The sequence below is a fragment of the Phyllobates terribilis genome, unplaced genomic scaffold, assembly GCF_046119375.1.
Source record: "Phyllobates terribilis strain yellow unplaced genomic scaffold, ASM4611937v1 Scaffold_2__4_contigs__length_985480577, whole genome shotgun sequence".
NCBI lineage: Eukaryota > Metazoa > Chordata > Amphibia > Anura > Dendrobatidae > Phyllobates > Phyllobates terribilis.
In genome coordinates this window covers 602,942,614-602,970,179 of record NW_027362762.1, presented here as the reverse complement: position 1 = coordinate 602,970,179, position 27,566 = coordinate 602,942,614, and the positions used below count along the sequence as shown (strand labels likewise).

Genomic DNA, 27,566 nt, shown 5'->3' with positions numbered 1-27,566 from the left:
CTAGAGTAACATTTCTGGTGTGAAAAACATTGGAACTTTTGCAGAATTTAACAGGTGTGTATAGCCTGGACCCATACTTGGTAGAGCTGCAACAAACTAGAGTGAAAATGCCAGAATATTTATGCTACTCTTCGTTGCCCAATCATTTGGTGACTTTTCAAAGCATTTTACACGTAAAGGCTTTGAAGCATCGGCTCCAAAGTATTTACGCAAAGTGAGAATATGGCCTCATGGTTAAGTATATCAAAGTTTAGGTTCCATTTGGATGGGAAAGTATAAAACCATATATAGGAATCGTCTGGTTTCAGGGGACAATTACTTTTGAACATGGGTGATATGAGTTCTTGATAATAGGCTTTTGTTCCACAAATAAATGCTATAATATTTAAATAAAACAGTGTTATGTGTTAAAGACATGACAGATTTATGAGGATATGATAGAGGACACCTATGATTGCACCCAGCAGATGTCTTTAAGAGATGGTTAAGGTCTGTTGTAGACACAGAACTGGTAAAAGACGAAAGAGGGCACGAAAAGTCTTGGTTGTCGAAATTAAGTGTCGCTGCTTTCTGATATAATAATGGACTAAGCTGACCTCAACAGATTACAGAAAAATCTTGTAAAAAGTTCAAGGGTTACTGAGCGCCTCCATTGCCCAAAACAACCCAAATTCACAGCATGACATTTGATGCTGTGTCTAAGCATGTGATGTACCCATGGATTTATCAGAGAGATGGGAAGGACCAACATCCATGTTCTGAACAATGCTGCACTCATTACCCTGAATGGATCTGCTTTTCTTCTGCAATGTAACAAAAGAGCTTTTGCAGCTGGCACTCGTTCTCTGGTGGGTATTAAAAAGGGGGGTGGCAAATGGTGTTTTCTAGTCTGCGCCCCCCTCTCTGGCTGTGGTTTACCCCCTCCTCCTCTCTCCACACCCAGGGACTGGCCAGGAAGGAGTGAATAGCATGCTCCCTACTATCCAAGAGGAGGGGAGGGTGCATCCTTGTAGGGTGGGTGGGTGTGTGGCTTGTCCTCTCTGCCTGCCACTCCTATCCTCCCCCCTCTCATACACAAAACACACAATAGACCAACACAAAGAGGACATAAGGGGGATTGCTCCTCCTCTCCTATATAGCATGTAGATTTGTAGGGTAGCATTGCTAAACATGGTCCTGTAAGCCATCAGGCCTTTTCTTCACAGGGAAAATGCAGAATACCCTAGGCTGAGGAGCTGACATTTGCAGTATTACCTTATCAGATCAGGATTGTCTACACCAAAGCCTGCTGTCTGTAGGATCACAAGCTGTCCACTATGGGCAAATGCACTGGGAGATGTACCTTGGTTGGGATCTGCTGCCTGCAGCTGGTGAGTTAAAACAATAACCCGTTTCATGGGATTCTGGGAAACCTTAACAAGATTAACACATCATTCCTGAATTTACACTAATTATGGTACCCAAATGACTCCACATCACCCCATTATATTCATATCCCGTTATATCCATATCCCATTGTAAGATTGCAAGCACTTCTAATTAATCCTGTACAGGCAAAGTCTCTCTGTAAGTCATCATTCACATTGACATAATAGACTAATATGAAGATGATAACAGACACATTAACATTCGATATACCCATGAATTCCATTGTCACGTGTAACATCACGCATCTGTAAATACGATGATACACCTCAGACTTGTAGTATTTCTACCATTTATATTATTGTGTGTATATTATTATGTGTCCACTGAAATTGTATTATTCATGATTATTGCATTGAATTGTAGTATTTACAGAATGAAATGTACATATTCAAGGACTTCATCTCTGTGCTTCATTTACAATATGTATACAATATATGACTCCAGACAGACACATCTAATACCCTGGTACTAATAGCTGAAGTTTACCGATTTATTCATGTTTGGTTTCATACAGTGACATTTGTGATATAAAATAAAGTAGAACGCCCTCTTCTAAACTACATTATACTGACTGTGTTTCCTATAATAAAAACCTATATAGTAGAAAAGTCCCCTTGTCTGGATCAGTGCACTCCTTTACAAATATTACCTAGAAAGTTCTATACAAATAATACCAAGAAAATGCAATATACAGAAATTCACAAAATGAGTTTATCATAAGTTGATTAAAAATACAAAAGACCCCACCACATAAACCCAATTGATAAACTGACGGCCTGTATATGCTAACCTACCTATATACACTATTCTCTGTATTTTATTTCCTATATCCACAGGTTATGATTTTATGTGTATTAATAGAGATATTACAAGTAGCTTTATTATACTGTATGAGAATATATCGGCAGGATAAAAAATAGTAATCATGATAGATTTCCAATTTTGTGAATTGACAAATAAAGATGGATATTTTGGTTGTAGAGTTCAGTTTTCGTGCCCTACATAGAGTTTACATCTTTATTACCCATGGCAGGCAATTGTCTTTATTCTCTTTACTAGCATCTATCTTTACAATATAGAAGAGTTTGTCCCAAGTCCAGAGTGGTAATGGTGGTGGCTAGGTTTCCCTTTCTTGCCAGTTGCTGTTGGCTTTCCTCTTGGCACATTGGGTAGATCTGTCCCACCAAAACCCCCTTGGATTCACCACTGCCCTCGTCATATAGACATACTGTACATGCAGATATTTTGTTCGGATGTGAATAATGTTAATGGGGGATCAATAGTTTTAACAGGTGTGATCTTTTATTTTAGATGTATTTTCTGTTTGGTAGTGACTGAAGTGGCTTTTGTGACCCAAGTCTATTCTTCTCAAGCAAATAAATACATAATTATAGGGTATCAGCTGGAATTTAAAGGCCAAAGCTGTACAACCACATAATTGGTTGGAAATGCCAAATGTATGGGGCAACATGTTTGTTAGTTCAAGTTAATTCAGCCTCATTTATACATGCAATAAATGTTAAATTAATGGATCCAAATATTGGATCATAGCTTCCTAGGACATGTGGCAGAAGTGTTAGTGGATTATAAAAATAGCAACTGTTTATATCTTAGTTTAGCGTAGCTGTCTTATTCTAATCAGAAACAAGGTTTTTGCTGAATTGAGTGCATAATATTTCCTAAAGTAAAGGCATCCAAGGGGTAACGTTTCTCTATGCGGAGAGTGACATGTCAAATCTGACATGCCAAGGTGAGGAGACTTTTAAGCTCCTCGTCAGTGCAAAGTGTGAGATCTGGTTTGGCTGGGTGAGAGGCGTCTGACTAGCCAAACCAGATCTCACACTTTGCACTGATGAGGGGTAATACAGCAAAACACAGTGTGCAAATTGAGATTTTGGTTTTGGCTTTTATCCTAAGTCTTGTGACAAGGCTCATTAAAGAGTCGATATTGACTTTTAGGACGGCTACTTCCTATAGGTGGCGCAAGGGTTCAAGTCCTCTTCCTCTCTGAGGAGACAATTTCATAAAATAAAGGGAGTGACTAATGAAACTTATTGGAAGGTAGGGACAGAAAAGTGGCACTTTATGATGGGTCAAAATGTTCCTGAAATTCCCAGGAATCACCGTCATCTATTATTTATTATTAAATCGCCATTAATTCCATGACACTTTACATGTGAAAAGTGCTATACATAGCAAACAACAAGTACAATAGTTTGAACAAAAACAAGTCGCCGACTGGTACAGGAGGAGAGAGGACCCTGCCCACGAGGGCTCACAATCTAGAAGCTATGTAATTTGGGTGGTTTTAAACCAAAAACATAATGTTAAGTCAATAGGCCTTGTATGTAATTAGCTCCTGATAACGGTGGCAGCATTAGGGCTGCTTTACTCACTATGAATTTGCATGTGAATTGATTACTCTACGCAGTTCTCCTATAATCACTGTGTAGAAATACTGAAAGCATACAGTGGGTACGGAAAGTATTCAGATCCCTTTAAATTTTTCACTCTTTATTTCATTGCAGCCATTTGGTAAATTTTAAAAAGTCCATTTTTTTCTCATTAAATTACTGCACCCCATCTTGACTGAAAAAAAACAGAAATGTAGAAATGTTTGCAAATTTATTAAAAAAGAAAAACAGAAATATCACATGGTCATAAGTATTCAGACCCTTTGCTCAGAAACTCATATTTAAGTCACATGCTGTCCATTTCCTTGTGATCCTCCTTGAGATGGTTCTACTCCTTCATTGGAGTCCAGCTGTGTTTAATTAAACTGATAGGACTTGATTTGGAAAGGCGCACACCTGTCTATATAAGACCTCACAGCTCACAGTGCATGTCAGACCAAATGAGAATTATGAGCTCAAAGGAACTAGCCAAGGAGCTCAGAGACAGAATTGTGGCAAGGCACAGATCTGGCCAAGGTTACAAAGGAGGAATTTCTGCATTACTCAAGGTTTCTCAGAGCACAGTGGCCTCCATAATCCTTAAATGGAAGAGGTTTGGGAACACCAGAAGTCTTCCTAGACCTAGCCGTTCAGCCAAACTGAGCAATCGTGAGAGAAGAGCCTTGGTGAGAGAGGTAAAGAAGAACCCCAAGATCACTGTGGCTGAGCTCCAGAGATGCAGTAGGGAGATGGCAGAAAGTTCCACAAAGTCAACTATCACTGCAGCCCTCCACCAGTGGGGCCTTTATGGCAGAGTGGCCTGACGGAAGCCTCTCCTCAGTGCAAGACATATGAAAGCCCACATAGAGTTTGCTTAAAAACACATGAAGGGCTCCCAGACTATGAGAAATAAGATTCTCTGGTCTGATGAGACAAAGATAGAACTTTTTGGTCATAATTCTAAGAGCTATGTGTGGAGAAATCCAGGCACTGCTCATCACCTCCCCAATACAATCCCAACATTGAAACATGGTGGTGGCAGCATCATGCTATGGAGGTGTTTTTCAGCTGCAGGGACAGGACGACTGGTTGCAATTGAAGGAAACATGAATGCGGCAAAGTACAGAGACATCCTGGATGAAAACCTCTTCCAGAGTGCTCTGGACCTCAGACTTGGCCAAAGGTTCAACTTCCTACAAGACAATGACCCTAAGCACACAGATAAAATAACAAAGCAGTGTCTTCAGAACAACTCTGTGACCATTGTTGACTGGCCCAGCCAGAGCCCTGACCTAAACCCAACTGAGCATCTCTGGAGAGACCTGAAAATGGATGTCCACCAGTGTTCACCATCCAACCTGGAGAGGATCTGCAAAGAAGAATGCCAGAGGATCCCCAGATCCAGGTGTAAAACTTGTTGCATCATTACCAAGAAGACTCATAGCTGTACTAGCTCAAAAGGGTGCTTCTACTCAATACTGAGCAAAGGGTCTGAATACTTATGACCATATGATATTTCAGTTTTTCTTTTTTAATAAATTTGCAAAAATTTCTACATTTCTGTTTTTTTCAGTCAAGATGGGGTGCAGAGTGTAATTTAATGAGAAAAAAATGAACTTTTTAGAATTTACCAAATGGCTGCAATGAAACAAAGAATGAAAAATTTAAAGGGGTCTGAATACTTTCCGTATAACAAAACATCTATAATATAATCATAGAAGCGTGTCTCTGTCCGAAGCCTCGATAGACTGCGCATGCGTGACGCGCAGTCTGGCTCCAGACAGAAGCAGGCATCCAGCCGTTACAGGTAAGAGGAGGTGTATGGCGCCGGAGATCGCACGGTATACGTAGACACTGAACGCTTACCGCGGATCTCCGGCGCCATACTTACATACTTACCTGACCGGTAGGAGCGTTGCCGCGGCGCCTCTCTTCGCTGGAGACCGGGGGGCGGAGTGAAGGTGTCGGACCGACGCGTGCGCATTGCGCTATCCGGCGCCATTTTACTGAAGACACATTTACAGTGTGTCTTCAGCAAAATGGCGCCGGACAGCGCGGCGTCGCACTCCTCCCCCGGCCTCCAGCAGAAGAGGACGCAGCAGCGCTGGAGCACAGAGAAGAAAGGTGAGTATAACTGTTTATTTTTTTTGTATGTGTGTACAGTGTGAAAGGGATGAGGGGGCCACACATACCAGGATTGGGGTGAGGGGTACCACACATACCGGGATTGGGGGTGAGGGGTACCACACATAACAGGATTGTGGGGTGAGGGTTACCACGCATACCAGGATTGGGGGTGAGGGGTACCACGCATACCGGTATTGGGGGTGAGGGGTACCACGCATACCGGGATTGGGGGTGAGGGGTACCACGCATACCGGGATTGGGGATGAGGGGTGCCACGCATACCGGGATTGGGGATGAGGGGTGCCACGCATACCGGGATTGGGGATGAGGGTGTGCCATGCATACCAGGATTGGGGGTGAGGGGTGCCACGCATACCGGGATTGGGGATGAGGGGTGCCACGCATACCGGGATTGGGGATGAGGGGTGCCACGCTTACAAGGATTGGGGATGAGGGGTGCCACACATGCCAGGATTGGGGATGAGGGGTGCCACGCATACCGGGATTGGGGGGATGAGGGGTGCCACGCATACCGGGATTGGGGGGATGAGAGGTGCCACGCATACCGGGATTGGGGGGATGAGTGCTGCCACGCATACCGGGATTGGGGGGGGATGAGGGCTGCCACGCATACCGGGATTGGGGGGATGAGGGGTGCCACGCATACCGGGATTGGGGGGATGAGGGGTGCCACGCATACCGGGATTGGGGGGATGAGGGGTGCCACGCACACCGGGATTCGGATGAGAGGGGCCATGCACACCAGGATGAGGAATACCATGCATACCAGGATAGGGATGAGGTATGGGTACCACGCATACCAGGATTGGGGTGAGGGGTACCACGCATACCAGGATTTGGGTGAGGGGTACCACACATACCAGGATTGGGGTGAGGGGTACCACACATACCTGGATTGGGGTGAGGGGTACCACACATACCAGGATTGGGGTGAGGGGTACCACACATACCAGGATTGGGGTGAGGGGTACCACGCATACCAGTATAGGATGGTGGGGACAGGATGGGGGCAGCACAAATACCAGGAGGGGGGCAGCACATACCAGCATGAGAGACCATATGTCAATAAAAATGCTCGCCACCCGGGCGTAGAACGGGTGGTTCAATAGCTAGTTTAATATACATGGCAAAAGTCTGGAAAAAAAATCATGTCAGCCATAGGAGACAAGGTGTGGCGGTACAGGGAAGATGGAGGTTGCTATGTGGGTAAGATAATAAATAATAGCCCTAATAGGCTAAGTTTAGATATGTTTTGAAAGTTTTATGGCATAACATTTGTCATAATTGCACAATTCACACTGTGACTGGACTGTGCAGAAGCCACAAACTTCAGTGGGGTAATCAATGACTGCCTTCTGGACATCTGTTAAGTTAGTAGTATTCCCCATGATTGTGGAGCCTACTGAAACAGACTAAGGGACCTTTTTAAACGCGTAAGAAGCCTTTGCAGGTGTTTTTGTTAATTATTCTAATTTACTGAATAATGACTTGTGTTTTCATTACATAGTAACATAGTTTTTAAGGTTGAAGGAAGACTAAGTCCATCTAGTTCAACCCATAGCCTAACATGTTGATCCAGAGGAAGGCAAAAAAAACCTATGTGGCGAACAATAAGCTCCACATTGGGGAAAAAAAATCCTTCCTGACTCCATACGACAATCAGACTAGTTCCTTGGATCAACGCCCTATCAAGGAATCTAGTATATACAGTGCCTACAAGTAGTATTCAACTCCCTGCAGATTTAACTGGTTGACACATGCGGAATTAACTTGGCATTGTGACATTTGTACTGTAAATCAGCCTGGAAGTGGGAAATGCACTGCAGCAAATTTTTTTTTTTTTTTTAAAAAAACGTTAAAAGTTAATTCAGAGTGTCATTTATTACTCAACCCCTCAAACCACAAGAATTCTGTTTGGTCCCCCTAAAGTATTAAGAAGTAGTTCAGGCACCAAGAATAATGAGCTTCACATGTGTGGATTAAAGATCTCTTTTGCCAGCCTTTTCTGACTATTTAAGACCCTCCCCAAACTTGTGAACAGCACTCAGACATGGTCAACATGGGAAAGACAAAGGAGCATTCCAAGGCCATCAGAGACAAGATCGTGGAGGGTCACAAGGCTGGCAAGGGGTACAAAACCCTTTCCAAGGAGTTGGGCCTACCTGTCTCCACTGTTGGGAGCATCATCCGTAAGTGGAAGGCTTATGGAACTACTGTTAGCCTTCCACGGCCTGGACAGCCTTTGAAAGTGTCCTCCCGTGCCGAGGCCAGGCTTGTCCGAAGAGTCAAGGCTAACCCAAGGACAACAAGGAAGGAGCTCCGGGAAGATCTCATGGCAGTGTGGACATTGGTTTCAGTCAATACCATAAGTAACGTACTCCACCGCAATGGTCTCCGTTCCAGACGAGCCCGTAAGGTACCTTTACTTTCAAAGCGTCATGTCAAGGCTCGTCTACAGTTTGCTCATGATCACTTGGAGGACTCTGAGACAGACTGGTTCAAGGTTCTATGGTCTGATGAGACCAAGATCGAGATCTTTGGTGCCAACCATACACGTGACGTTTGGAGACTGGATGGCACTGCATACGACCCCAAGAATACCATCCCTACAGTCAAGCATGGTGGTGGCAGCATCATGCTGTGGGGCTGTTTCTCTGCCAAGGGGCCTGGCCATCTGGTCCGCATCCATGGGAAGATGGATAGCACGGCCTACCTGGAGATTTTGGCCAAGAACCTCCGCTCCTCCATCAAGGATCTTAAGATGGGTCGTAATTTCATCTTCCAACAAGACAACGACCCAAAGCACACAGCCAAGAAAACCAAGGCCTGGTTCAATAGGGAAAAAGTCAAGGTGTTGGAGTGGCCTAGTCAGTCTCCTGACCTTAACCCAATTGAAAACTTGTGGAAGGAGCTCAAGAATAAAGTCCACATGAGACACCCAAAGAACCTAGATAACTTGGAGAAGATCTGCAAGGAGGAGTGGGCCAAGATAACTCCACAGACCTGTGCCGGCCTGATCAGGTCTTATAAAAGACGATTATTAGCTGTAATTGCAAACAAGGGTTATTCCACAAAATATTAAACATAGGGGTTGTATAATAATTGACCCACACTTTTATGTTTAAAATTTAATAAAATTCAACTGAGCAACATAACTTTTTGGTTTGTAAGATTTATGCTTCTGTTCATAAAACCTACTCTCGTTTGCAGTTTGAAGGCTCTAACTTATTTGCATCTTATCAAACCAGCTAAATCTGCAGGGGGTTGAATACTACTTGTAGGCACTGTATAACCTGTAATATTATTCTTTTCCAGAAATGCATCCATGCCCTTCTTAAATTTTAGTAGTGAATCACTCATTACAACATCATGCGGCAAAGAGCTCCATAGTCTCACTGCTCTTACAGTAAAGAATCTGCGGCTGTGATTATGATTAAACCTTCTTTCCTCCAGTCGTAGAAGATGCCCCCTTGTCCCCGTCTCAGACCTCAGAGTAAAAAGATCAGTAGAAAGGTCTTTGTACTGTCCCCTCATATACTTGTACATAGTAATAAGATCACCCCTAAGCCTTCTTTTTTCCACAGTAAATAACCCCAAGTGTAATAACCTGTCTTGGTATTGCAGACCCCCCAGTCCTCTAATAACCTTGGTCGCTCTTCTCTGCACCCTCTCTAGTTCAGTTATGTCTTTCTTATACACCGGAGACCAGAACTGTACACAGTATTCTAAGTGTGGTCGCACTGATGACTTGTATAGAGGTAAAATTATGTTCTCCTCATGAGCATCTATGCTTCTTTTAATGCATCCCATTATTTTATTTGCCTTTGCAGCAGCTGCCTGACACTGGCCATCAAACGTCGCTGATTATTCATCAACATTAAGAGAAATAAACACTTGAAATAGATCACTCTGTTTGTAATGACTCTATATAATATATGAGTTTCACTTATTGTATTGAAGAATTGAAATAAATTTAACTTTTTGATGATATTCTAATTTTGTGAGAAGCACCTGTAAATGTCAATATGTATGTCTACATTCATTTGTGCATCATATATTTATTAATGATCTAGTGGAAGGGTTCCATAGTAAAATAGCAATATTTGCAGATGATACTAAACTTTGTAAAGTAGTTAATACAGATGAGGATAGGGCACAGATACAGGAGGATTTAGATAAATTGGGGAATTGGGCCAAAAAATGGCAAATGGGGATCAATGCCGATAAATGTAAGGTCATGCACATGGGAAAGAAAAACAGCAGTCACCCATACATATTAAATGGGAAACCGTTGGGGAAATCTGACATGGAGAAGGACCTGGGCGTCTTGGTTAATAGCAAATTAAATTGGAGTGCCCAGTGTCAGGCAGCAGCAGCAAAGGCAAATAGAGTCATGGCATGCATCAGAAGAGGAATAGGGGCATATGATGAGAACATTGTTCTTCCTCTGTATAAAGCGCTGGTAAGGCCGCACTTAGAATATTGTGCACAGTTCTGGGCTCCGGGGCTCAGGAAAGACATATTGGAGCTAGAGAGGGTACAAAGGAGGGCGACTAAGGTAATAAAGGGAATGGAGGGACTAGAATACCCAGAGAGGTTGTCAAAATTAGGCCTATTTACGTTGGAAAAGAGAAGGCTTAGGGGAGACCTCATAAACATGTATAAATACATCAGGGGGCAGTACAGAGATCTCTCCCATGACCTGTTTATACCAAGGATGGTGACAAAGACGAGGGGGCACACTATGCGTCTGGAGGAAAGGAGGTTCCTGCACCAGCATAGAAGGGGATTCTTTACGGTCAGAGCCGTGAGACTCTGGAACTCTCTGGGAGAGGAAGTGGTGATGTCCAACTCACTTAATGAGTTCAAGAGAGGCTTGGACGCCTTTCTTGAGAACAATAAAATTACATCTTATGCTTAGTGATAGTTAATTAATCCAGGGATTTAATCTGACTGCCAGATTGGTGTCGGGAAGTGAATTTTTCCTCAATGATGTAAATTGGCCTATACCGCATGTTTTTTTGTTTTTTTTTTGCCTTCCCCTGGATCAACGCTGCGGAATAGCTGCAGTGCACAAGAAATAGGCTGAACTGGATGGACGCTTGTCTTTTTTCGGCCTTATAAACTATGTAACTATGTAACTATATATATATTTGGATTTGTCACATTTTACAGTATTTCACCCTTTAAAAAGAGAAAAAAACAGATTCACCAAACGGACAGATCCACCAAACGGCATACAACTCTGCCAATTGTCAAAACAAAAGCATACAATTGCTAAACATTTCTATACTTTTTTGGCAGTATGCTTCTGAAAAAAAGTCACAGATTTGGTGTAAACATATCGTAATCTCTTCTTTTTTTTTCATGCTGTGATATCAGTGTGTACATCTCTGGTTGTGATATCAGTGTGTACATCTCTGGTTGTGATATCAGTGTGTACATCTCTGGTTGTGATATCAGTGCGTACATCTCTGGTTGTGATATCAGTGCGTACATCTCTGGTTGTGATATCAGTGTGTACATCTCTGGTTGTGATATCTGTGTGTACATCTCTGGTTGTGATATCAGTGTGTACATCTCTGGTTGTGATATCAGTGCGTACATCTCTGGTTGTGATATCAGTGCGTACATCTCTGGTTGTGATATCAGTGTGTACATCTCTGGTTGTGATATCAGTGCGTACATCTCTGGTTGTGATATCAGTGCGTATATCTCTGGTTGTGATATCAGTGTGTACATCTCTGGTTGTGATATCAGTGTGTACATCTCTGGTTGTGATATCACTGTGTACATCTCTGGTTGTGATATCAGTGCGTACATCTCTGGTTGTGATATCAGTGTGTACATCTCTGGTTGTGATATCACTGTGTACATCTCTGGTTGTGATATCAGTGCGTACATCTCTGGCTGTGATATCAGTGTGTACATCTCTGGTTGTGATATCAGTGTGTACATCTCTGGTTGTGATATCAGTGTGTACATCTCTGGTGGTGATATCAGTGTGTACATCTCTGGTTGTGATATCAGTGTGTACATCTCTGGTTGTGATATCACTGTGTACATCTCTGGTTGTGATATCACTGTGTACATCTCTGGTTGTGATATCAGTGCGTACATCTCTGGTTGTGATATCAGTGTGTACACCTCTCGTTGTGATATCAGTGTGTACATCTCTGGTTGTGATATCAGTGTGTACATCTCTGGTTGTGATATCAGTGTGTACATCTCTGGTTGTGATATCAGTGTGTACATCTCTGGTGGTGATATCAGTGTGTACATCTCTGGTTGTGATATCAGTGTGTACATCTCTGGTTGTGATAGCAGTGCGTACACCTCTGGTTGTGATATCGGTGTGTACATCTCTGGCTGTGATATCGGTGTGTACATCTCTGGTTGTGATATCGGTGTGTACATCTCTGGTTGTGATATCAGTGTGTACATCTCTGGTTGTGATATCAGTGTGTACATCTCTGGTTGTGATAGCAGTGTGTACATCTCTGGTTGTGATAGCAGTGTGTACATCTCTGGTTGTGATAGCAGTGTGTACATCTCTGGTTGTGATATCAGTGCGTACATCTCTGGTTGTGATATCAGTGCGTACATCTCTGGTTGTGATATCAGTGCGTATATCTCTGGTTGTGATATCAGTGTGTACATCTCTGGTTGTGATATCAGTGCGTACATCTCTGGTTGTGATATCAGTGCGTATATCTCTGGTTGTGATATCAGTGTGTACATCTCTGGTTGTGATATCAGTGTGTACATCTCTGGTTGTGATATCACTGTGTACATCTCTGGTTGTGATATCAGTGCGTACATCTCTGGTTGTGATATCAGTGTGTACACCTCTCGTTGTGATATCAGTGTGTACATCTCTGGTTGTGATATCAGTGTGTACATCTCTGGTTGTGATATCAGTGTGTACATCTCTGGTTGTGATATCAGTGTGTACATCTCTGGTGGTGATATTAGTGTGTACATCTCTGGTTGTGATATCAGTGTGTACATCTCTGGTTGTGATATCAGTGTGTACATCTCTGGTTGTGATATCACTGTGTACATCTCTGGTTGTGATATCAGTGCGTACATCTCTGGTTGTGATATCAGTGTGTACACCTCTCGTTGTGATATCAGTGTGTACATCTCTGGTTGTGATATCAGTGTGTACATCTCTGGTTGTGATATCAGTGTATACATCTCTGGTTGTGATATCAGTGTGTACATCTCTGGTGGTGATATCAGTGTGTACATCTCTGGTTGTGATATCAGTGTGTACATCTCTGGTTGTGATAGCAGTGCGTACACCTCTGGTTGTGATATCGGTGTGTACATCTCTGGCTGTGATATCGGTGTGTACATCTCTGGTTGTGATATCGGTGTGTACATCTCTGGTTGTGATATCAGTGTGTACATCTCTGGTTGTGATATCAGTGTGTACATCTCTGGTTGTGATAGCAGTGTGTACATCTCTGGTTGTGATAGCAGTGTGTACATCTCTGGTTGTGATATCAGTGTGTACATTTCTGGCTGTGATATCAGTGCGTACATCTCTGGTTGTGATATCAGTGCGTACATCTCTAGTTGTGATATCAGTGCGTACATCTCTGGTTGTGATATCAGTGCGTACATCTCTGGTTGTGATAGCAGTGCGTACATCTCTGGTTGTGATAGCAGTGCGTACATCTCTGGTTGTGATATCAGTGTGTACATCTCTGGTTGTGATATCAGTGTGTACACCTCTCGTTGTGATATCAGTGTGTACATCTCTGGTTGTGATATCAGTGCGTACATCTCTGGTTGTGATATCAGTGCGTACATCTCTGGTTGTGATATCAGTGCGTATATCTCTGGTTGTGATATCAGTGTGTACATCTCTGGTTGTGATAGCAGTGCGTACATCTCTGGTTGTGATATCAGTGCGTACATCTCTGGTTGTGATATCAGTGCGTACATCTCTGGTTGTGATATCAGTGCGTACATCTCTGGTTGTGATATCAGTGCGTATATCTCTGGTTGTGATATCAGTGTGTACATCTCTGGTTGTGATAGCAGTGCGTACATCTCTGGTTGTGATATCAGTGTGTACATCTCTGGTTGTGATATCAGTGTGTACATCTCTGGTTGTGATATCACTGTGTACATCTCTGGTTGTGATATCAGTGCGTACATCTCTGGTTGTGATATCAGTGTGTACATCTCTGGTTGTGATATCAGTGTGTACACCTCTCGTTGTGATATCAGTGTGTACATCTCTGGTTGTGATATCAGTGTGTACATCTCTGGTGGTGATATCAGTGTGTACATCTCTGGTGGTGATATCAGTGTGTACATCTCTGGTGGTGATATCAGTGCGTACATCTCTGGTTGTGATATCAGTGCGTACATCTCTGGTTGTGATATCAGTGTGTACATCTCTGGTTGTGATATCAGTGTGTACATCTCTGCTTGTGATAGTGTGTACATCTCTGGTTGTGATATCAGTGCGTACACGTCTGCTTGTGATATCAGTGTCTACATCTCTGGTTGTGATATCAGTGCGTACATCTCTGGTTGTGATAGCAGTGCGTACATCTCTGGTTGTGATATCAGTGCGTACATCTCTGGTTGTGATATCAGTGTGTACATCTCTGGTTGTGATATCAGTGTGTACATCTCTGCTTGTGATAGTGTGTACATCTCTGGTTGTGATATCAGTGCGTACACGTCTGCTTGTGATATCAGTGTCTACATCTCTGGTTGTGATATCAGTGCGTACATCTCTGGTTGTGATATCAGTGCGTACACGTCTGGTTGTGATATCAGTGTGTACATCTCTGGTTGTGATATCAGTGCGTACATCTCTGGTTGTGATATCAGTGCATACATCTCTGGTTGTGATATCAGTGCGTACATCTCTGGTTGTGATATCAGTGCGTACATCTCTGGTTGTGATATCAGTGCGTACACGTCTGGTTGTGATATCAGTGTGTACATCTCTGGTTGTGATATCAGTGCGTACATCTCTGGTTGTGATAGCAGTGCGTACATCTCTGGTTGTGATATCAGTGCGTACATCTCTGGTTGTGATATCAGTGCGTACATCTCTGGTTGTGATATCAGTGTGTACATCTCTGGTTGTGATATCAGTGTGTACATCTCTGCTTGTGATAGTGTGTACATCTCTGGTTGTGATATCAGTGCGTACACGTCTGCTTGTGATATCAGTGTCTACATCTCTGGTTGTGATATCAGTGCGTACATCTCTGTTTGTGATATCAGTGCGTACACGTCTGGTTGTGATATCAGTGCGTACATCTCTGGTTGTGATATCAGTGCGTACATCTCTGGTTGAGATATCAGTGCGTACATCTCTGTTTATAATATCAGTGTGTACATCTCTGGTTGTCATATCAGTGTGTACATCTCTGGTTGTGATATCAGTGCGTATATCTCTGGTTGTGATATCAGTGCGTATGCGTCTGGTTGTGATATCATTGTGTACATCTCTGGTTGTGATATCAGTGTGTACATCTCTGGTTGTGATATCAGTGTGTACATCTCTGGTTGTGATATCAGTGCGTACATCTTTGGTTGTGATATCAGTGCGTACATCTCTGGTTGTGATATCAGTGCGTACATCTCTGGTTGTGATATCAGTGTGTACATCTCTGGTTGTGATAGCAGTGCGTACATCTCTGGTTGTGATATCAGTGCGTACATCTCTGGTTGTGATATCAGTGCGTACATCTCTGGTTGTGATATCAGTGCGTATATCTCTGGTTGTGATATCAGTGTGTACATCTCTGGTTGTGATAGCAGTGCGTACATCTCTGGTTGTGATATCAGTGTGTACATCTCTGGTTGTGATATCAGTGCGTACATCTCTGGTTGTGATATCAGTGTGTAAATCTCTGGTTGTGATATCAGTGTGTACACCTCTCGTTGTGATATCAGTGTGTACATCTCTGGTTGTGATATCAGTGTGTACATCTCTGGTTGTGATATCAGTGTGTACATCTCTGGTGGTGATATCAGTGTGTACATCTCTGGTTGTGATATCAGTGTGTACATCTCTGGTTGTGATAGCAGTACGTACACGTCTGCTTGTGATAGCAGTGCGTACATCTCTGGTTGTGATATCAGTGCGTACATCTCTGGTTGTGATATCAGTGCGTACATCTCTGGTTGTGATATCAGTGCGTACATCTCTGGTTGTGATAGCAGTACGTACATCTCTGGTTGTGATATCAGTGCGTACATCTCTGGTTGTGATATCAGTGCGTACTTCTCTAGTTGTGATATCAGTGCGTACATCTCTGGTTGTGATATCAGTGATTACATCTCTGGTTGTGATATCAGTGTGTACATCTCCGGTTGTGATATCAGTGTGTACATCTCTGGTTGTGATATCAGTGTGTACATCTCTGGTTGTGATAGCAGTACGTACACGTCTGCTTGTGATATCAGTGCGTACATCTCTGGTTGTGATATCAGTGCGTACATCTCTGGTTGTGATATCAGTGTGTACATCTCTGGTTGTGATATCAGTGCGTACATCTCTGGTTGTGATATCAGTGTGTACATCTCTGGTTGAGATATCAGTGCGTATATCTCTGGTTGTGATATCAGTGATTACATCTCTGGTTGTGATATCAGTGTGTACATCTCTGGTTGTGATATCAGTGCGAACATCTCTGGTTGTGATAGCAGTGCATACACGTCTGCTTGTGATAGCAGTGCGTACACGTCTGCTTGTGATAGCAGTGCGTATATCTCTGGTTGTGATATCAGTGCGTACATCTCTGGTTGTGATATCAGTGCGTACATCTCTGGTTGTGATATCAGTGCGTACATCTCTGGTTGTGATATCAGTGTGTACATCTCTGGTTGTGATATCAGTGCGTACATCTCTGGTTGTGATATCAGTGTGTACATCTCTGGTTGTGATATCAGTGTGTACATCTCTGGTTGTGATAGCAGTGCGTACACGTCTGCTTGTGATAGCAGTGCGTATATCTCTGGTTGTGATAGCAGTGCGTACATCTCTGGTTGTGATAGCAGTGCGTACATCTCTGGTTGTGATATCAGTGCGTACACGTCTGCTTGTGATATCAGTGCGTACATCTCTGGTTGTGATATCAGTGCGTACATCTCTGGTTGTGATATCAGTGTGTACATCTCTGGTTGTGATATCAGTGTGTACATCTCTGGTTGTGATAGCAGTGCGTACACGTCTGCTTGTGATAGCAGTGTGTACATCTCTGCTTGTGATAGCAGTGCGTGCATCTCTGGTTGTGATAGCAGTGCGTACATCTCTGGTTGTGATATCAGTGCGTACACGTCTGCTTGTGATATCAGTGCGTACATCTCTGGTTGTGATATCAGTGCGTACATCTCTGGTTGTGATATCAGTGCGTACATCTTTGGTTGTGATATCAGTGCGTACATCTCTGGTTGTGATATCAGTGCGTACATCTCTGGTTGTGATATCAGTGCCTATATCTCTGGTTGTGATATCAGTGTGTACATCCCTGGTTGTGATATCAGTGCGTACATCTGTGGTTGTGATATCAGTGCGTACACCTCTGGTTGTGATAGCAGTGCGTACATCTCTGGTTGTGATAGCAGTGTGTACATCTCTGGTTGTGATATCAGTGCGTACATCTCTGGTTGTGATATCAGTGCGTACATCTTTGGTTGTGATATCAGTGCGTACATCTCTGGTTGTGATATCAGTGCGTACACCTCTGGTTGTGATATCAGTGCGTACATCTCTGATTGTGATATCAGTGCGTACATCTCTGGTTGTGATATCAGTGCGTACATCTCTGGTTGTGATATCAGTGCGTATATCTCTCGTTGTGATATCAATGCGTACATCTCTGGTTGTGATATCAGTGTGTACATCTCTGGTTGTGATATCAGTGCGTACATCTCTGGTTGTGATATCAGTGTGTACATCTCTGGTTGTGATATCAGTGTGTACATCTCTGGTTGTGATAGCAGTGTGTACATCTCTGTTTGTGATATCAGTGTGTACATCTCTGGTTATGATATCAGTGTGAACATCTCTGATTGTGATATCAGTGCGTACATCTCTGGTTGTGATATCAGTGTGTACATCTCTGGTTATGATATCAGTGTGTACATCTCTGGTTGTGATATCAGTGCGTACATCTCTGGTTGTGATATCAGTGTGTACATCTCTGGTTGTGATATCAGTGTGTACATCTCTGGTTGTGATAGCAGTGTGTACATCTCTGGTTGTGATATCAGTGTGTACATCTCTGGTTATGATATCAGTGTGAACATCTCTGATTGTGATATCAGTGCGTACATCTCTGGTTGTGATATCAGTGTGTACATCTCTGGTTATGATATCAGTGTGTACATCTCTGGTTGTGATATCAGTGCGTACATCTCTGGTAGTGATATCAGTGCGTACATCTCTGGTTATGATATCAGTGCGTACATCTCTGGTTGTGATATCAGTGTGAACATCTCTGGTTGTGATATCAGTGTGTACATCTCTGGTTGTGATAGCAGTGTGAACATCTCTGGTTGTGATATCAGTGTGAACATCTCTGGTTGTGATATCAGTGTGAACATCTCTGGTTGTGATATCAGTGTGTACATCTCTGGTTGTGATATCAGTGTGTACATCTCTGGTTATGATATCAGTGTGAACATCTCTGATTGTGATATCAGTGCGTACATCTCTGGTTATGATATCAGTGTGAACATCTCTGGTTGTGATATCAGTGCGTACATCTCTGGTTGTGATATCAGTGCGTACATCTCTGGTTGTGATATCAGTGTGTACATCTCTGGTTGTGATATCAGTGTGTACATCTCTGGTTGTGATATCAGTGTGTACATCTCTGGTTGTGATATCAGTGCGTACATCTCTGGTTGTGATATCAGTGTGTACATCTCTGGTTGTGATAGCAGTGCGTACACGTCTGCGTACATCTCTGGTTGTGATATCAGTGTGTACATCTCTGGTTGTGATATCAGTGCGTACATCTCTTGTTATGTTCTGCTACCAGAGCTAAGGAAAGAGAGGAGATCTGTCCCTACGATAGAACTCAGCTTAATCCCTACGATGTAACAGGGGACCTGATCCTGCGATCAGACCTGCTAAAGTCCTAAGCTAGTCTGTACGGAGACCTATAGATGTGGGGAAGGAATCCCTACAAGTACTAAGGACTGGGAGGAATATGGGACACCTCCTAACAGAAATAGTAGCAGACAGACGAACAAACAAAATATAAAGAACATAGAGGTCAGTAGACCAAGCAAACTAACAGAGCAAGACACAGAGCACAGGCTAGCTAGAAAGTAGATATACAATGAAGTCCAGCAAAGCCAGAAGGGCGGAGCAGGCTTAAATAGGCCAACAAGGTCATGTGACCAGCAAAGGAAAAAAAAACTAAGAGCAAGGTTCTAACAGTACCCCCCCTTCTAAGAGGATCCTCCGGATCCCCTAGGACCAGGCTTATCAGGAAATCTCCTGTGAAACGCTCTGATAAGTCTGGACGCGGAAACATCATCCGACCTCACCCAAGAGTTATCCTCGGGTCCGAAACCTTTCCAGGCCTCAAGATACTGCAAACTACCTCTATACAGTCTAGAGTTAAGGATGCGAGAAATTTCATATTCCCCGTCCTCCACCACCGGAGGAACAGAGGCAGCGGCGTCACAATCCGATACAACAGCTTTTTTCAACAGAGAGACATGAAATACCGGATTAATTCTCCAGGAGGTAGGAACCTCCAACCTAACAGCAGATTGGTTGACAACCTGAAGCACCTTAAAGGGCCCGACTAACTTGGGACCCAATTTCTTAGAAGGAATCCTCAACCGCAGATTCCTAGAGGACAACCAAACCATGTCACCAACAGCGAACAAAACCTCCTGTCGTTTCCTATCAAAGTAGTCCTTAGATTTTCTGTTGGCCTCCTGAAGATTACCACGCACATCCGTCCAAACTCTCTCCAAATCACCGGAAAAATTCTCCTCCTCAGGCACGGCAGATCCCAACTTGGAGAACGACCCAAACGACGGATGTCTCCCAGAACAACAAAAAAAAGGCGAACAACCAGCAGAAGAAGATGTATGATTGTTCAGAGCAAATTCAGCAAGTGGCAGAAACTCAGACCACCCCTCTTGATTGTCTGCCACAAAACAACGCAAGAACTGCTCAACATCCTGGTTTTTCCTTTCTGTCTGGCCATTAGATTCAGGATGATATCCGGACGAGAACGATAAATGAACTCCCAACCTGTCACAAAAGGCACGCCAAAAACGAGCCACGAACTGAGGACCCCTATCAGAAACAATGTCAGTAGGAACGCCATGAAGTCTGACAATTTCCTTGACAAAGGCCTTAGCGAGAGTTTTAGCGCAGGGCAGTTTGACAAAGGGAACCAAGTGACACATCTTGCTAAAACGGTCCACGACCACCCAGATGACAGTAAAACCCTCAGAGGGGGGAAGGTCAGTTATAAAGTCCATAGCCAAATGTGTCCAAGGAGCACTGGGAACCTCCAAAGGACAAAGCAACCCCGCAGCAGGAGTATGTGAGGACTTAGATCTAGCACATATAGTACATTGACGCACCCACTTAATGACTTCCTTCTGCCATCCAGGCCACCAAAAACTGCGACCCACCAGTCTCTTGGTCTCAGAGATTCCGGGATGACCTGCCAACCGAGATTCGTGACACTCAACAAACAAATCTCTCCTAAAGGTCCCAGGCACAAACAACCTCCCATGAGGAGTGTTAGAAGGGGCATTCTCCTGTGCTTTAAGAATCTCATTTTCCAAAACGGAGTCCAAAGCAGCTATCACAACACCTTCTTGTAAAATGTTCTCCTCTTTCTCAGCACCGACTATGGGAGAAAAACTGCGAGACAAGGCATCCGCCTTAACATTCTTAGTACCAGGGATGTAAGTAACGGAGAAATTAAACCGCGAGAAAAACAGTGCCCACCTAGCCTGACGGGCATTCAGGCGCTTGGCAGCATCAAGATATATCAGATTTTTATGATCCGTAAGAACCTGAACGGGAAATTCCGCACCTTCCAAGAAGTGGCGCCAGTGTTCAAATGCGAGTTTAATAGCCAATAATTCCCGATTACCAATATCGTAATTCAGTTCAGTCTCCGAAAAATTTTTTGAAAAAAAGGCACAGGGATGTAATCCATCCCCGTTATCCTGAGACAATACTGCACCAACCCCCACAGAGGAAGCATCAACCTCAACCAAAAACGGCCTAGTAACATCAGGCTGCATAAGGATGGGAGCAGAGGTGAACCTCTCCTTGAGATACACAAAAGCTTCAATGGCCTCAGAAGACCACTGAACCGCATCAGCACCTTTCCTGGTGAGATCAGTCAGAGGTTTGACAATACTAGAAAAATTTTTTATGAATTTTCTGTAGTAATTGGCGAAACCCAAAAACCTCTGTATCGATTTCAAACCAATAGGCCTAGGCCATTCCTGCACAGCCTGAACCTTAACCGGATCCATCTCAAAACCTTTGCTGGAGATAATGTAGCCCAAAAAACTAATTCTCTGTACAGCGAACTCACATTTCTCCAGCTTAGCAAAAAGCGAATTGTCCATTAATAACTGTAATACCTCACGTACGCTCCGCCAATGAGACTCCAGATCCGGCGAATAAATCAAAATGTCATCCAAATACACAACCACATTTTTGCCGATCAAAGGTCTAAGGATGTCATTAATCAGATTCTGAAAAAATGCAGGAGCATTAGTAAGACCAAAAGGCATAACCAGATTCTCAAAATGACCCACAGGAGTGTTAAAAGCAGTCTTCCATTCGTCACCCTCCTTCATGCGCAACAGATTGTATGCCCCCTTAAGGTCAATTTTAGAGAACCACTTGGCCCCCATTAACTGGTTAAACAGATCAGGAATCAATGGCAGTGGGTAAGGATTGCGTACAGTAATTTTGTTAATCTCACGAAAATCCAGACAAGGACGTAAACCGCCGTCCTTTTTTTTTACAAAAAAAAATCCAACCGCCACAGGAGACTTAGAGGGCCTAATGTGACCGGCGGCCAAACTTGTCTGTATGTATTCCTCCAAAGCCTTCCTCTCAGGAATAGTAAGGTTAAATAAACGACTTTTAGGAAGTGTCGCTCCAGGGACAAATTCAATAGAACAATCATAGTCTCTATGGGGAGGCAAAACCTGCGATTCCTTCTCAGAAAAAACTCTCCAAAAATCCTGAATAGGAACAGGCAATTCTCCCCTATCCAAAGCTGCAATACGCCCGTTACAACACTTGTCATAACATTTATGGCTCCAGGATTTAATTTCACTAGTAGACCAATCCAGTACAGGATTGTGAAATTTTAACCAGGGCAATCCCAATATTACTGGGGAAGGCAAGTTATTCAAAACTACCAAATCCAATTTCTCATGGTGAACACCATTAATAGTGAGAGGAAATTCACAGACCTTGAGAGTAATATTCTTCAAAGGGGAACCATCCACAGAAACCACAGCAATGGGGGATGATAAAGGTTCAGGTTTTAAATTGAGTCTTTCCACGAATCCCCCATCAATTACATTCAGAGTAGACCCACAATCGACAAACACCCGAAATTCCATTAATTTTTTCTGAGCAATCGTGGAAGCAGCTAAAAATATACCCTTGGAATTTAAACAGGCAATACGGGCGTGACTGACCATTTTTTTTCTTTCTTCATACGAAGCTCACAGCCTTTAATCAAATGACCAGATTTTCCGCAATAGAAAAACAAGCCTTCAGAAAATCGACGGTCTTTTTCTTGAGAGCGAGGTGTCACCGATCCAATCTCCATCGGTTCACCACTGTTAGTACACACATTCTCATAACCAGAAACTGACATAGCAGAGGATTTGCTCTCATTAACCCTTGCACGCAGTCTTCTATCCACCCGTATAGCTAATTGCATAGCCTGTTGCAAATCTTCAGGTGTAGGATAAGCAATTAGCAGGTCTTTAACCCTTTCACTGAGCCCAGCAAGAAATAGACTTTTCAGAGCAGAATCGTTCCACCCTGTTTGAGTAGACCAACGACGGAAATGAGTACAATATTTTTCCACATTACCTGATCCTTGTTTTAAACGTCTCAACTCAGTCTCAGCTGATGCGACACGGTCAGGATCATCATATAATAGTCCCAAAGCAGAAAAAAAACTATCCACTGATCTGAAGCATGTATCACTAGGTTGCAAAGAAAAGGCCCACTCCTGAGGCTCTTTGCGCAAAAGTGACATTATGAACCCTACGCGCTGGGATTCATCCCCAGAGGACTTAGGTCTCAAACGAAAATACAATAAGCAAGCATTTTTAAATGAAAAAAATTCTCGGTGTTCACCAAAAAATAAATCCGGCAAACATACCTTAGGCTCCAAGAAATGTGCTCCAGGACAGTTACTCACGTGCTGACGGAGCTCGGCCACCTCCAGAGAGAGTCCCTGCAGGCGATGAACCAAATCCTGAACCGACACCATGATGGAACAGAAAAATCTTTCCTTAGAGAATTTGTATGCTGGACTTACTGTTATGTTCTGCTACCAGAGCTAAGGAAAGAGAGGAGATCTGTCCCTACGATAGAACTCAGCTTAATCCCTACGATGTAACAGGGGACCTGATCCTGCGATCAGACCTGCTAAAGTCCTAAGCTAGTCTGTACGGAGACCTATAGATGTGGGGAAGGAATCCCTACAAGTACTAAGGACTGGGAGGAATATGGGACACCTCCTAACAGAAATAGTAGCAGACAGACGAACAAACAAAATATATAGAACATAGAGGTCAGTAGACCAAGCAAACTAACAGAGCAAGACACAGAGCACAGGCTAGCTAGAAAGTAGATATACAATGAAGTCCAGCAAAGCCAGAAGGGCGGAGCAGGCTTAAATAGGCCAACAAGGTCATGTGACCAGCAAAGGAAAAAAAAACTAAGAGCAAGGTTCTAACATCTCTGTTGTGATATCAGTGCGTACATCTCTGGTTGTGATATCAGTGTGTACACCTCTGGTTGTGATAGCAGTGCGTACATCTCTGGTTGTGATATCAGTGTGTACATCTCTGGTTGTGATATCAGTGCGTATATCTCTGGTTGTGATATCAGTGCGTACATCTTTGGTTGTGATATCAGTGCGTACATCTCTGGTTGTGATATCAGTGCGTACACCTTTGGTTGTGATAGCAGTGCGTACATCTCTGGTTGTGATATCAGTGCGTACATCTCTGGTTGTGATATCAGTGCGTATATCTCTGGTTGTGATATCAGTGCGTACATCTCTTGTTGTGATATCAGTGCGTACATCTCTGGTTGTGATATCAGTGCGTACGTCTCTGGATGTGATATCAGTGCGTACTTCTCTGGTTGTGATATCAGTGCGTACATCTCTGGTTGTGATATCAGTGTGTACATCTCTGGTTGTGATAGCAGTACGTACACGTCTGCTTGTGATATCAGTGCGTACATCTCTGGTTGTGATATCAGTGCGTACATCTCTGGTTGTGATATCAGTGCGTACATCTCTGGTTGTGATATCAGTGTGTACATCTCTGGTTGTGATATCAGTGCGTACATCTCTGGTTGTGATATCAGTGCGTACATCTCTGGTTGTGATATCAGTGTGTACATCTCTGGTTGTGATATCAGTGCGTATATCTCTGGTTGTGATATCAGTGATTACATCTCTGGTTGTGATATCAGTGTGTACATCTCTGGTTGTGATATCAGTGTGTACATCTCTGGTTGTGATAGCAGTGCGTACACGTCTGCTGTAACGGGTCTGGGAGGCGGAACCTCTGAGCTACTATACAAGGGGGCGGTCCTTGTAAGGGAGCGGGTGGCGACCAGGCAGGCAGTCACAGCAGGTGACCGGGACAGTCTCTGGAAGAACGGGCAGGAGATCACGGCAAGTGACTGGGGCAGTCTCTGGATGAACGGGCAGATGGTCACGGCAAGTGACCGGGGCAGTCTCTGGATGAACGGGCAGATGGTCACGGCAAGTGACCGGGGCAGTCTCTGGATGAACGGGCAGATGGTCACGGCAAGTGACCGGGGCAGTCTCTGGATGAACGGGCAGATGGTCACGGCAAGTGACCGGGGCAGTCTCTGGGTAAAGGGTTGGTACGACCTGTGGCGGCTGATGGTAGACGTGAGCTCCCAGGTGAGCAGGCGAGAGTCTCTGGATAGGCGGGTGGTCACAGCACGTGACGGCAGAGCCTCCAGGTAGGCTAGCAGACAGGCAGCAGATGAGCGCTCCCAGGTGAGTGGGCAGGAGTCACTGGACAGGCAGGTGGTCACAGCACGTGACGGCGGAGCCTCCAGGTAGGCTAGCAGGCAGGTAGCAGATGAGCGCTCCCAGGTGAGCGGGCAAGCTGGTCCATAGACAGACTGACAGGAGTTGGAAGGCAGACCGTCGGACCTCAGGCAAGCAGGCAGGTAGCTGATGTGCGCTCCCAGGTGAGCGGACAAGCTGGTCCTTAGACAGACTGACAGGAGTTGTAAGGCAGACTGTCGGACCTCAGGCTAGCAGGCAGGTAGCGGAATATCAGGCAGGAAACAGACAGCAAACTGGCAGGACTCTGGCAGGAATCAGGCAGGTAACTGACAGGTAACTGGCAACGGGACCTGAGGGCTGAAGCAGAGTAGTGAACAGTGCAACAACATTGCTCGGGCACCTCCATTTTGGAGGAGGTGCCTTATATATGGTGAAGTCCTCCGGCCATTTGCCGGGGACTCCTTAGGACGGCGCGCGCGGCCCCTTTAAGAGGGAGCGCGCGCGCGCCCTAAGCACAGTGGCCGGGAAGGAGCGCGCGCTGCCAGCAGAGCGGGAGGAGGACGCCAGGCTAGGAGCAGAGAGGTGAGGGGAACAGCGTCCCTGCCTAGCAGAGGGCAGGGACGCCGACGCTACAGTACCCCCCCCTTTAGGCCCCCCCTTTTTTAGGCCAGACAGAAATTTAGCAAGGATGAGAGGGGCATGGATGTTCTCCCGGGGCTCCCACGTTCTCTCTTCAGGACCAAACCCCTTCCAATCTACTAGAAAAAAGGTCTTCCCTCTTACCCTTTTGGTGGCCAGAATGTTCTCTACCTCAAATTCGTTTTCAGCGGAAACCGGAGCAGGAGGCGTGCCTGTAGACTTGGAAAAAGAGTTAAGTACCACAGGTTTGAGGAGAGATACATGGAAGGAGTTAGGGATCTGCAAGTTGGCCGGGAGTTTCAATTTATAGGCCACCGGGTTGATCTGACTGATGACCTCCAGAGGACCGATGAACCGAGGCCCTAACTTATAGGAAGGAATCTTGAGCCGGACATACTTGGACGAGAGCCAGACCTTATCTCCTGGACGGAATTGAGGAGGATCCAGACGTTTTTTGTCAGCATGTCTTTTCATACGCTCGGATGACAGAAGGAGTGCGGACCGGGTACTCTCCCATATGGAGGAAAATTTGTTAACAAGAGATTCCGCAGCCGGATTGTCCACCGAGGTGGAGACGGGAAACGGGATCCGAGGATGCTGACCGAAGACAACAAAAAACGGGGATTTGGAGGAAGATTCGCTCTCGTGATTGTTGTACGAGAATTCGGCCCATGGCAGGAGATCCACCCAGTCAGAATGGTGGGCATTAACGAAGTGCCGGAGGTAACTGGTCAGGATCTGATTGATCCGCTCCACTTGACCATTAGACTGTGGGTGGTAAGCGGAGGAAAAGTCCAGGGTGACGTCTAGCAATTTACAAGTGGCTCTCCAGAAACGAGAAGTGAACTGTACCCCACGATCCGACACGATGTGACGGGGCAGGCCATGAAGACGGAAGATGTGGCGGATAAAGTCTTTAGCCAGTTCGGGTGCAGACGGGAGGCCTGGCAGGGGAATGAAGTGAGCCATCTTGGAAAAGCGGTCAGCGACCACCCAAATGACCGTACAACCGGCAGAGACGGGAAGATCAGTTATGAAGTCCATCGCTATATGCTGCCAGGGGGCAGCAGGTACTGGCAGAGGAAGGAGGCGACCGGCTGGCAGGTGTCTCGGAACTTTGTTGCGGGCGCAGGACATACAGGCAGAAACAAAGTCTATTACATCCTTGTGCAGGTTAGGCCACCAGTAGTGCCGGGTAATAAGCTGGAGGGTCTTTTTCTGACCGGCGTGGCCAGCTAGTTTAGACGAATGACCCCAGTGTAGGATCTTCTCCCGATCAGGTACCGATACGAACGTCTTACCGGGAGGGGGACGATTTAGACTCACGGGAGCCACCTGCATTACTCTGGCGGGATCGATGATATGTTTAGGTTCCTCCTCGAGGTCAGATACCAGAAAGGATCGGGACAAGGCGTCCGCTTTGATGTTCTTGTCAGCCGGGCGAAAATGTAGAACAAAATCAAAGCGAGCAAAAAACAAGGACCACCGGGCTTGGCGCGGATTAAGTCTCTGGGCATGCTGGAGGTAAGCCAAGTTCTTGTGGTCAGTGTAAATTATTACCGGATGAAGAGCCCCCTCGAGTAGGTAACGCCACTCTTCCAATGCCAGCTTGATGGCCAATAACTCTCGGTCTCCTATGGAATAATTGCGCTCA

The 27,566-nt window shown here is 44.6% G+C and overlaps 1 protein-coding gene across 1 annotated transcript in view; it reads left to right on the top strand.

Annotated features, from left to right (window-relative positions):
* The first annotated feature begins 934 nt into the window (after positions 1–934).
* NKAIN1 (sodium/potassium transporting ATPase interacting 1) overlaps positions 935–27,566 on the top strand; it is a 90,689-nt gene continuing 64,057 nt past the window's right edge. The window contains exon 1 of the mRNA XM_073666502.1: positions 935–1,370. Coding sequence (XP_073522603.1) covers positions 1,317–1,370 — 54 coding nt within the window. The 5' untranslated portion in view covers positions 935–1,316. The remainder of the gene's footprint in view (positions 1,371–27,566) is intronic.